Below are 12925 nucleotides of genomic sequence, written 5' to 3' on the forward strand. Positions count from 1 at the left end.
ACATGTATGTCCGGCGATTTGTTGGTGGGCACACCCGACATATTTAGCTTTCTTGATTATTGTAAGTGGTACGCCTACATTAGTATACATACACGATATATTAATAATAAGACGTTCATTTTTTTAAGTTAAATAATGGCGACTTGACTTCTGAGATAATCAGTCGCCTATTGCTTAGAACTAATTAAACCTAACTAACCTAAGGACATCACATACATCGATGCCCGAGGCAGGATTCGAACCTGCGACAGTAGCAGTCACGCGGTTCCAGACTGAAGCGCCTAGAACCGCACAGCCACACCGGCCGGCAGTTAAATAATATTTATAGGTTTAGATACTAATCTATTTGCTGCTCTTATTCTTTTGTTAAAATGTATTTGAACTACAGTGCAGCCTATATTGCTTCATGGCAACGGCCCTGCCGCAATGGATACACCGGTTAACGCCAGATCACCGAAGTTAAGCGCTGTCGGGCGTGGCCGGCACTTGGATGGGTGACCATCCGTTCCGCCTTGCGCTGTTGCCATTATTCGCGGTGCACTCAGCCTCGTGATGCCAACTGAGAAGCTACTAAACCGAATAGTAGCGGCTCCGGTCAAAGAAAGCGAAAAGGTCAAAGAGAGCGGTGTGCTAACCACACGCCCACCCTATCCGCGTCTTCAGCTGAGGATGTCACGGCGGTCGGATGCTCCCGTTGGGCCACTTGTGGCCTGATGACGGAGTGTTTTTATCAAGATTTATAATTATAAAATATTTCAGGTCAAAGTGCAGCTTATAGTTAAGAGGAGGTGGGTTACAATAGATTTTTGTTTATAACGGATTTGATGGTGAAATACTGTTAATGAAGGTGGATTTGATAGTAATTTAATTTATTTAATTATTGCTAAATAATTATATAAAGAATGAGTGAATCTGTTGAAGTAATATATTCGCTGACTTCTGAAGCCCCGTAACCCCCCCACCTCGCCGCCGCCCCTGGCTAGGGCAGAGCTGTCGCCTGGTGCAAGTCTTTTTCAGGTGACGGCACTGCAGCGACTTCCGCGTCGAATTTTAATAACAATGTCGACAGAAACGAACAACAAACACACGGCATAAGAACTGGCATAGCACTGCTGACACGATAATGTCCCTATTGCCGTGTGTCGTGGCTGAATGTACGCGTGTACGTTCAGTGTGCAGGACTTGCTCCCCACGTCGTCGCCAGACACCGTCGTATCGCGGAATGGCACCAACGCCAGTCACGAAGTATAGGGTGTACATAAAGCCCGGCGACACTTTCAATTATTTATTGCACGAGAACCAAACATCGTACAGATATCATACGTAACCTGAAAGTTTTCGTATATACCGTCACAGCGTAGTTCGGTAATTTGCCGATAGGCAGCGCTAGTCGCAAACATGGCGACCTCACGTGCGATTGAGCTTCCTGTGTGGTGGAGTTGGACAAAAAAAACAAGTGTGCTACAGTTGTTCAACGGATGTGCAGAACCAACTGCAGTAAGAAGCCACCAAGAAGGAAGGCCATTTTAACACTGGCACAACTAATTCGTTGCGGCAGGAGAAGCGGGTGTCGCAGTGTGAGTGAAGTGAATGTGGAGCGCGTACGCGAGACACTCGTAAGGAGCGCAAAGGAATCGGTGCGTAGTGGCATCCCGTGAACTCGAAATGGCTCCAGTGACAGCGTGGAAAGTTCTGCGACAGAAGCTGTGAAGTTTGTGGGTACCTGAACACGGAGCTGCCGCATCGATGTATCGGCCGTGCTACAGGAGGGGACAGCTGTTTCAAGAAATGGCCTCCCCGATCAACAGATCTCACTCAGTGTGACTTTTTCCTGTGGGGACACATTAAAGATGTGGTGTGTGTACCGCCTCTACCACGTGACGTAGCAGAGCTCCGGGAGAGAATACGGAAGCGACTGTCACAGTCGACGATGCCGTGCTGGGACGGGTGTGGCGAGAATTCGATTACCGTATCGACGTCTGCCGGGACACTAATGGTTCACATACCGAATGTTCGTATATTTTAAAAAAAGCGAGAGAGAGCTGGTGGAGGTGGTTAGTGTTTAACGTCCCGTCGACAACGAGGTCATTAGAGACGGAGCGCAAGCTCGGGTTAGGGAACGATTGGGAAAGAAATCGGCCGTGCCCTTTCAAAGGAACCATCCCGGCATTTGCCTGAAACGATTTAGGGAAATCACGGAAAACCTAAATCAGGATGGCCGGACGCGGGATTGAACCGTCGTCCTCCCGAATGCGAGTCCAGTAGAGAGAGAGAGAGAGAGAGAGAGAGAGAGAAAAGAAAGAAACTTTAATTTCTCTTCAAAATGCAGTATGTGTGACATCTCTAAAATGTTTAGTTCTTGTGCAATAAATAATTGAAAAATGTTCTCGGACTTTATGTACACCCTGTGTGATGTGATGTAGCAACAAAGTACAAGGCTTCATTTGGCATAAAAGATATAAGATTTTCTTCTGTGAAGTAATAAAAGAAAGAGGAACTCCTGGTAATGTAACAACAATTCATTTATAGTTGTTGTTGTTGTTGTTGTTGTATTCAGTCCAGAGACTGGTTTGATGCAGCTCTCCATGCTACTCTATCTGTGCAAGCTTCTTCATCTCTCAGTACCTACTGCAACCTACATCCTTCTGAATCTGCTTAGTCTATTCATCTCTTGGCCTCCCTCTACAATTTTTACCCTCCACGCTGTCCTCCAATAAGAAATTGGTGATTCCTTGATGCCTCAGAACATGCCCTACCAACCGATCCCTTCTTCTGGTCAAGTTGTGCCACAAACTTCTCTTCTCCCCAATCCTATTCAATACCTCCTCATTAGTTATATGATCCACCCATCTAATCTTCAGCATTCTTCTGTAGCACCACATATCGAAAGCTTCTATTCTCTTCTTGTCCAAACTTATCATTCATGTTTCACTTCCATACATGGCTACACTTCATACAAATACTCTCAGAAACGACTTCCTGACCATTAAATCTATATTCGATGTTAACAATTTTCCCTTCTTCAGAAACGCTTTCCTTGCCATTGCCACTCTACATTATCTATCCTCTCTGCTTCGACCATCATAAGTAATTTTGCTCCCCAAATAGCAAAACTCCTTTACTACTTTACGTGTCTCATTTCCTAATCTAATTCCCTCAACATCACCCAACTTAATTAGACTACATTCCATTTTATAGTATACAAAAAAAATAGACAGAACCTGATCTGCTGACTATTTCCACGTAATATACCTATTTCTGATTGCCGCGCGGAGTAACCGTGCTGTCTCAGGCGCCTTGCCACTGTTCGGGTGGCTCTCCCCCCCCCCCCCCCCCTCTCCCCGTCCCCCGTCCGAGGTCAGAGTCCTCCCTCGGGCAAGGGTGTGTGTTGTCCTTAGCGCAAGTCAGGGACCGATGACCCCAGGAGTTTGATCCTATAGGAAATTTCCAAATTCCTACTTCTTGCCCTCGAAAATCAGAGTTCCCCAACCTCCGTTATCACTCTTTCACCACTGACTATTCGTAATGCCCAAATAGTGGTATGATCCCCGATTCAAACATGATATTTGAGCAGAGTTTGCCGGACGCTGTGGCCGAGCGGATCTAGGCGCTTCAGTCTAGAGCTGCGCTACTGCTACGGTCGCAGGTTCGAATCCTGCCTCGGGCATGGATGTGTGTGATGACCTTAGGTTAGTTAGGTTTAAGCAGTTCTAAGTTCTAGGGGAGGGATGACCTCAGATGTTAAGCCCCATAGTGCTCAGAGCCATTTGAACCATTTGAGCGGAGTTTCAGAACATTAGAATCCGCAGGAGAATATTGCCATTTTTGTCGTTGCAGTATTCAACGTCTTTACCACTTTTCGAGAAAAGCTGCGAAAGGTCGATAAACTAAATTTTATTTTATTTATGTATAATTTAATATTTTGACTTTATGCACCTTTAAGCTGAGACAGCCAATTTTTTTTTAAAATCTTTGTTCCATTTCTACTCTTATTACAGGAAATAAACTCCTTTTGGGAATGGTTTTAGCCAAGGCCTATTTGCATGAGGAAAAAGGGAGTCATGGCCCTGTAGTTTCGTCCCCTTTACCCTTCGACCGAACCAACCAACCATCATTCTTTTCTCTTCTTTCAGTCACCCAGCCATCTGCTACATTATTTTAATTCCTTCAACCGCTTTCTTCCCCTCTCGGTTTACTTCTTTCGTTTTCTCTTTCAGTGTGGTTCCCAGTTAGTTTTACGCCTTTTTACTTTCCGCGACTCATTTCGGAAATGGCTTAAATCCAGGCGTGTTTTCATGAGGAAAAAGGGACTGGTGAACCTGGGGTTTGTTTCCTTTACCCTCCAACCCAATCAACCAACCTAGGAATCAGAAACCTGAACTTGGGAGTTTCAGAAACCGATGGTTTTAAGCGCTTTTTAACGTGCGCCCCCGGTAGCTGAGTGGTCAGCGCGACAGACTGGCGATCCTAAGGGCCCGCGTTCGATTCCCGGCTGGGTCGTTGATTTTCTCCGCTCTGGAACTCGGTGTTGTGTTGTCCTACTCATCATCATTTCATCCCCATCGACGCGCAATTCGCCGAAGTGGCGTCAAATCGAAAGACTCCCACCAGGCGAACGGTCTACCGGACAGGAGGCCCTCGTCACCCGACATTTATTTAGCGCTTTTCAGACTCAGGTGAAACTAAAAAACTAAACTCTTCCCGAACAGACCATGAAGACCCAACGGTACCGACCGGCCGCCGTGTTATCCCCAGCCGACAGGTGTCACTGGATTCAGATATGGAGGGGCATGTGGTCAGCACACCGCTCTCCCTGCCGTATGTCAGTTTACGAGACCGGAGGCGCTACTTCTCAGCCAAGTAGCTCCTCAGTTTGTCTCACAAGGGGTGAGTGCACCCCGCTTGCCAACAGCGCTCGGCAGACGGATGGTCACCCATCCAAGTGCTAGTCCAGCCCGATAGCGCTTCGGTGATCTGACAGGATCCGGTGTTACCTGGCATGGAATAAAACGGTATAACCGTAACTGGTTGTTTCAGCGATACCTGCCATCCTTACCGCAACATCCAGTGATCAGTTCTGCATTCACTAGTGGTGTGTGCGTGCTTCTGACCAAACATTGTAGCCGGAGTGAGAACACGTAACGAGAGCGTGTGCGCTCGTACCTCTACTCAAATAGCGAGGAACAAGTCTCTCCTCAGCACTTCACTGGGAGAGCACCTCTGTCGAGAGCGAATCGAAGCACGAATCTCTCTACTGAGTCCTTGCGATTAAGCGTTGTTCACTGTGTTGGCCACCACACTTACTCTGCGGTCTGAACGGACAGAGTTATAATTAAACACGTGCGAGGGAATTTTTGAGTGGCATCGTGGTGGACTGGTTATCTGACCAGTGTACTACGCCAATAGACTAGGGGCGTCTAGGAGTCCTTGACTTCATCAAGGCGTAGGGAGAGTTTCATTGGCGAAGGTCAATCCAGATAGAACGAGAGTTATCTTATTTGTCAGCAGCGAGCGGCACAGACAGCAGTCATCGCAGCTTACGGTACAGCTCTTGCGAGCCCCATATTTCTTCCACAACAGTACACTTCACTGCATTTCACACGCGACAGCCTCGATCGTACCTAGCAACATTCTAACGGATAATTATTCAAGTTGAGTAGGGGCGGCTCTCAGCCATTCTGCCAAGTCAATAACAATCTTAAACTTTGTATAGAAATTTCATTAGCGAATCCTATCCTTGAGAGGTAATTTCACATTCCAAAAAGAACCCAGAAATAACTTGTTCAGTTGATAACTAAAAGTGCCATTGTGATTTCTCAGAATTTTTGCGAAATAAATAATAATTTTCGTTAGCTTCATATTTTTGTTGCACTAACTAGCACTACTGCAGTACCCAAGTATCCCACTACTTAGGTAAGAAAATTTGTGAATTTTTTGTGCCATTTCCTTACAGCGGACGACTCCAGAAGATATTTATTGCTGTAAGTTTTTCAGGCATTTCTCTGTAGAACGTTAGGAGCGTCTGTCTGACTTCTGTAGTAGTGTGGGGGTGGAAATTGCCACAGGGTAAAGGGTACATCTCAGATTAATCCGTTGCACAGAATGACAGAATAGCACCCGTTCGCTCACAACAGACACACATATACGAGGTGAAGAAAAATTCGAGCATGGGCACTTCACGCCGGGTGTTGTAGCCGAGCGGTTCTAGGCGCTTCAGTCCGGAACCGCGCCACCGCTACAGTCGCAAGTTCGAATCCTGCCTCGGGCATGGATGTGTGTGATGTCCTTAGGTTAGTTAGGTTTAAGTAGTTCTATGTTCTAGGCGACTGATGACCCCCGAAATTAAGTCCCATAATGCTCGGAGCCATTTGAATCATTTTTGAACCAAACATTGTATCTGAGAAGTTGCACACATTTAAGTGTCCACCGTTCTCTGAGGAGGGGGACAGATGTTGGAAACATCCTGACACGGTCGCCTGTTTCAGGACTTGTCGGAGGTGTCGAGGAGGAGGACGCAGTCGTACAGTGCGGTCCAGAGGGTGGGGCTGCTGGAGCCCAGCGATGAGGCGGACACCATGCTGCGTAAGTCGATGCGCTCTCAGCGTAACTCTTCTTCCATCTGAACTCTGCCCCAGGGACCTTTCTGCGCCGCCACTGTGAGAGTTGGCAGTACTCTCTTAGGCTTTAAAGGTTGGCTACAGCGCGCACACACAAGCTCTGGAATCTAGGATATTGTTGTAGCGCCTCACAGCCCACAGATTAACTGGTGGCAGTTTGGAAGCCAGTGTAGGATCCCGCCTGCTTAAGTGTTGGGCGAGGGGTCGTCGCCGAGCTGCCGTACTCCCGGACACAGGATTTGCTATTGCGTTGATATTTTTTTATAATTTGCAGCGCGCTTATTAATTTAAAGAAAAGGGTTTGTGTAAGTGCGTAGCAGCAGACGCAAATTTTGATAATGGTAGGAGTTGAATTCTTAAGGGAAACCATTTTCAGGCGAATAGATTAAGTGTGGATTTTTGTCATTGATTTCTTTTGTAATTGTCAGGGAATTGTTTCACTATGTATTTAATTGAGATGTATTTCAGTCTGTCCCAAGAGTTTGATTAAATTGTAATATTGCTTTCCACTGGAGGCAGATTTACATACAAAGCGATTATTCAAAGAGCTTCAAGCGTTTTGTTAATTGAATGAGAAAGAATCGCTTTCAGAATATAGTTTTTTGTTTGCGTTATCATTTATCGAGTTTAGATTTGACCAAAGCCTTTCTCTTGAATTATATGTAGTTGTTGTAAGCAGCAGCAATAGCAGGAGCCGCCATACAGAACATGCATTGTACTCACCGTGAATAGTAGGTATTTTAATGTTTTTGTTAAACAATGGAATGTAGCAGATCAAGCAGTGGCACCAGGAAGACCAAGTAAGTTATCAGTTGCGCACAGGACCAATTAAAAAAAAATAAAGTTTAGGCGATCTCTGTAATAGTAAAGTTAACAAGAATACAAGCACGAGATATTCAGTAGAAAACACGAGATAAGAAGATAAAGCTTGCGACTTTCAACTGCATCTTAGTTACTTACTAGCTGGAAAGTTACTGGATATAGGTTCCGCCTTTCTCTGCAAAACACTATTTTTTCTTGTTGCCCAAACACGTTTCGGCACCTCTGTGCCATCAACAGTGGGTGTTGTTTATTGAAAAACTGTAAAAAGTGAACATACTTTAATTTTATTCATATTTTTCCTATGAAAACGTGATTGTATTCAATACACTGGAAGTACGAATTAAAAGTAAAAAAACTACTTCAGTCACAGATTTTCGTATTTTATTAGCTACACGATGTATTTCGGACCCCGTGGGTTCATCCTCAGGTGTAAGTTGTAATACATGATTTATTTTTGCTCTTGAATGAGGTGAAGTGCATGTGCTCATGCATGTAAGTAACTTCACTCATGCATCAACAGGATCGAGGAACCGATCTATGATTGTGTTAAAAAGATAAAAACGCTTTTCTCGGGTACTTGGAACATGCATTGGCTCCACACTTATCATATACAACCGTTCGCTCGACGAAAGATCCGTACCCAAAGATTAGAAAGTTGCACGGGTCACACCAATATTAAAGAATGGTAGTAGGAGTGATCCACTAAATTACAGGCCCATATCGTTAACGTCGATATGCAGCAGGATATTAGAACATGTATTGTGTTCGAGCATAATGAATTACCTCGAAGAAAACGGTCTATTCACATACAGTCAACATGGATTTAGAAAACATCGTTCTTGTGAAATACAACTAGCTCTTTATTCACGTAAAGTGCTGAGTTCTACTGACACGGGATTTCAGATCGATTCCGTACTTCTGGATTTCCGGAAGGCTTTTGACACTGTACCACACTAGCGACTCGTAGTAAAATTGCGTGCTTATGGAATATCGTCTCAGTAATGTGACGATTTGCGTATTTGCTGTCAGAGAGGTCACAGTTCGTAGTAATTGACGGGAAGTCGTCGAGTAAATCAGAAATGATTTCTGGCGTTCCCCATGGTAGTGTTATAGGCCCTTTGCTGTTCCTTATCTGTATAAACGATTTGGGAGACAATCTGAGCTGCCGTCTTCGGTTGTTTGCAGATGACGCTGTCGTTTATCGACTAATAAAGTCATCAGAGGACCAAAACAAAGTGCAAAACGATTTAGAAAAAAATATCTGAATGGTGCAAAAAGTGGCAGTTGACACTAAATAACGAAAAGAGTGAGGTCATCCAGATGAGTGCTAAAAGGAGCTTGTTAAACTTTGGTTACACGATAAATCAGTCTAACCTAAAAGCCGTAAATTCAACGAAATGCTTAGGTATTACAATAACGAACAACTTAAATTGGAAGGAAGACATAGAAGATGTTGTGGGGAAGGCTAACCAAAAACTGCGTTTTATTGGCAGGACACTTAGAAAATGTAACAGGTCTACTAAGGAGACTGCCTATACTACGCTTGTTCGTCCTCTTTTAGAATACTGCTGCGCGGTGTGGGATCCTTAACAGGTAGGACCGATGGAGTACATCGAAAAAGTTCAGAGAAAGGCAGCACGTTTTGTATTATCGCGAAATATGGAAGAGAGTCTCACAGAAATGATACAGGACATCATTAAAAGAAAGGCGTTTTTCGTTGCGACGGAATCTTCTCACGAAATTCCTATCACCAACTTTCTCCTCTGAATGCGAAAATATTTTGTTGACACCAAAGGAAAGATATAGGTGTTCGTTCTTTCCGCGCGCTATACGAGATTGGAATAATAGAGGATTGTGGTTCTGTAAACCCACTGCCAGGCACTTAAATGTGATTTGCAGAGTATCCATGTAGATGCAGATGTAGATGCACTTCACCTCATTCGAAAGCAAGAATAAATCACATATTACAACAACTTACAACTCAGGATGGACCCACATGGTCCGAAATGAATCCTGTAGTTAATAAAACACGATAATTTGTGACTGAAGGCGTTTTTTAATTCATATCTCTAGTGAACACAATTTAGGTTGTAACTGACCGAACAAAATGAGGCCTAAAGACAATTTTGTGTTCGTTTTTGTTATCTTGCTTTCACACTATATGGTTTTGCAAGTCCATTTGCATGGTGTCCTGCGCTAACAGCTTGTCATCTGCAAACCAAACAATGTGAATGTGAATTTTATCAGCGTGTTGCACATCCCTTGATTTTTAGAAACGTGGTTTCGCTATTGCAAAACGTTTTGCATATATACTTGTTACTACTCACGTTTTGTTGTGATTCAACCTTTTTCTTTCACGCTTTGAGGTCACTGCAAGCAGATATTAAATACACTTCGTGTAATTTCGGTTTTACAAAACGTGAGTAGTAACAAATATACGTACGCAAAACATTTTGCCACATAAAAATCACGTTTTTAAACAATCAAGGCATATGTTAACTCTCTGATAAAATTCTCATTTACATAGTTTCGTTTGTAGATAACAAGCTATCAGTGCAAGACACCATAGAAATAGTCCTGCAAAATCATACAACGGAAACTCATGGTATGAGCAAAAACGTACAAAAATTGCCTTTAGGCTGCATTTTGTTAGACCAGTTACAACCTAAAACATGTTCACTTTTTACAGTTTTCGATAAACAAAGCACACTGATGATGGTACAGAGGTGTCGAAACGTGTTTGGTTAACAAGAAAAAACAGTGTTTTGCAAAAAAGGCGGAACTTATACAGAATGATTTTAACTGCAAACACGGAAAAAGTACAAGGACTACATATCCAAAAGACGAATATAGCTCTAAAGCTTCCGCTTTGAGTGGCGTTTTGTTCTCTGCTTTTCTCAACTGGATGGAAATCTGCAGTTCATCATCTCATTTGTATAGAGTCTATCTTACTCAAAGTACATTCCATTTTGCTATTGCGTGCAAAGACGAAAAAGTTTTGTAGTTGTCCAACAGGCGAACTTATAATTTCCCGTGCGACAAATACGATTCACTTAATTTCACTCCGCAACATTGGAAAGTATGCCCACATGCTTTATTGATAGTACGCTAATCTCACCGGGAATAGGGGCGTTTTAAAGCGGAATGGTAAGTTAGTGGAATTCGTGACATGAACTCTGACTTGCGTGCCTTCGTCTTTTCATGTTAATATCTCCGCTTCTGTGATGTTGTTCACAAGTTTCTTTTTGCTTTGAAATACCAGATATATAGAGCGAATTTAGCAGTTCTGTTCGAAAGTTTACGCTTTCACCTAGGTTTATCATTGAATCAATGGATGTAAATACTTTTTCTTCCTCTGATACTGTGTATTTGCTGATTTGTTTGTAGCAATACATCTTTTTTTTTCGCTGCTAAACCTGTTCGCACACACAACTAAACTCTGTTTACGTAATAAATGAAAGGCGCTTGTTTGCTTTTGTTATAGTTCATTAATTTATTGTGTTAACTGGTTTTCCGCTTAGAAGGCGATAATGAGACATTTACAGACTACTGTACTATGTCTGTAAAGGAGATTGGGAAAGAAGTTGCACATCTAGACGGAAGCAGAAACGAACAGTAAATGGCTTGTTTGACAGTGTGCTGCTAATGCAGTGTAAAAATTAAAAAGCTGAACAATAAAAGGAGATACAGGGAGTAAACAGCGAAAATTTTAACACAAAACTGGAATAACATGCCTACATAACAGTTTATATTACTAGACAATTACACAAAATAAAATTAATACTTGATAAGGCTGCTTCAAGCGGTATAAAAGATGGAGAGTGATAGACAAACCAATTAAAAGAAAGAATTGTCAGTTGTAGCCACAGAATGTATGAATAACTTAAGCAACACCAAAAAGATAAACAGAAACGAATAAACGCAGGAAACATTGGAGGAATGTGAGGGAACGTTCCGTAAATGGCATATTTGAGAGTGTTACTACTGCATTTTGAAAAGGAAAAACTTGGACGATTTACAAAAATAAAGGGAGCAAACAGGAAAAACATTAACACTATCTCAAAACTGAGCCTATGTAATAGTTTGCATTACGTAAATGAACCAAGTAAAATAGTACGAAGCCACTTCGAGAAGTATTAAGCATGGAAAGTAATACAAGTATCATTTAGAAAAGAAAGACTCAACAGTTGTAATTAGAGACTATATGTATTGTATTGTATGTTAACCGGGGACCTAGAAACGACGGAGAGGCTCCGTCCCCGCTGCAGCCGCAGTGGTCCACAACCCCACGACGACTACCGCAGTCCACTTCACCCCTCCACCGCCCCACGCCGAACCCTGGGTTATTGTGCGGTTCAGCCCCCGGTAGACCCCCCAGGGAACGTCTCACCCCTATGTTTGCATTGGTAATGGTGGTGTACGCGCATGGGCAGTAATCGCTGACATAGTGTAGCTGACGCGGAATAAGGGGAACCAGCCCGGCATTCGCTGAGGCAGACGGAAAACCGCCTAAAAACCATCCACAGACTGGCGACTCACCGGACCTCGACACAAGTCCGCCGGGCGGATTCGTGCCGGGGACCAGGCGCTCCCTCCCGTCCGGAAAGCCGTGCGTTAGACCGCTCTACATCCACACATACGTCTACGTGATTACTCTGCTATTCACAATAAAGTCTCTGGCAGAGGGTTCAGTGAGCCACCTTCAAGCTGCCTCTTTACCGTTCCACTCTCGAACGGCACACGGGAAAAACGAGCACATAAATTTTTCTGTGTGAGCCCTGATTTCTCTATTTTATCAAGATGATCATTTCTCCCTGTGTAGGTGGGTGCCAACAGAATGTTTTCGAAATCGGAGGAGAAAACTGGTGATTGAAACTTCATGAGAAGATCACGTCGCAACGAATAACGCCTTTGTTTTAATGATTGCCACTCCAATTCACGTATAATGTCTGTGACACTATCTGCCCTATTTCGCGATAATACAAAACGAGCTGCCCTTCTTTGTACTTTTCCGCTGTCATCCGTCAGTCCCACCTGATGCGGATCCCACACCGCACAGCAGTACTCCAGAATAGGGCGGACAAGCGTGGTGTAAGCAGTCTCTTTAGTAGACCAGTTGCACCTTCTAAGAGTTCTGCCAGTGAATCACAGTCTTTGGTTTGCTGTACCCACAATACTATCTATGTGATCGTTCCAGCCGGCCGTAGTGGCCGTGCGGTTCTAGCCGCTACAGTCTGCTATGGTCGCAGGTTCGAATCCTGCCTCGGGCATGGATGTGTGTGGTGTCCTTAAGTTAGTTGGGTTTAAGTTGTTCTAAGTTCTAGGCGACTGATGACGTCAGAAATTAAGTCGCATAGTGCTCAGAGCCATTTGAACTATTTTTTGATCGTTCCAGCTTAGGTTATTTGTAATTGTAATCTCTAAGTATTTAGTTGAATTTACAGTCTTCATATTTGTGACACTTAGCGCGTAATCGAAAGTTAGCT

General features: G+C 43.6%; 1 protein-coding gene across 1 annotated transcript in view; it reads left to right on the top strand.

Annotated features, from left to right (window-relative positions):
- The window catches only part of LOC126295469 (pleckstrin homology domain-containing family G member 5), a 1663439-nt gene that overhangs the window by 161417 nt on the left and 1489097 nt on the right, over window positions 1-12925 (top strand). The window contains exon 3 of the mRNA XM_049988005.1: window positions 6486-6582. Within this exon, the coding sequence (XP_049843962.1) occupies window positions 6486-6582 (97 nt within the window). The remainder of the gene's footprint in view (window positions 1-6485; window positions 6583-12925) is intronic.

This window comes from Schistocerca gregaria, chromosome 11 (assembly GCF_023897955.1).
Source record: "Schistocerca gregaria isolate iqSchGreg1 chromosome 11, iqSchGreg1.2, whole genome shotgun sequence".
Classification (NCBI taxonomy): domain Eukaryota; kingdom Metazoa; phylum Arthropoda; class Insecta; order Orthoptera; family Acrididae; genus Schistocerca; species Schistocerca gregaria.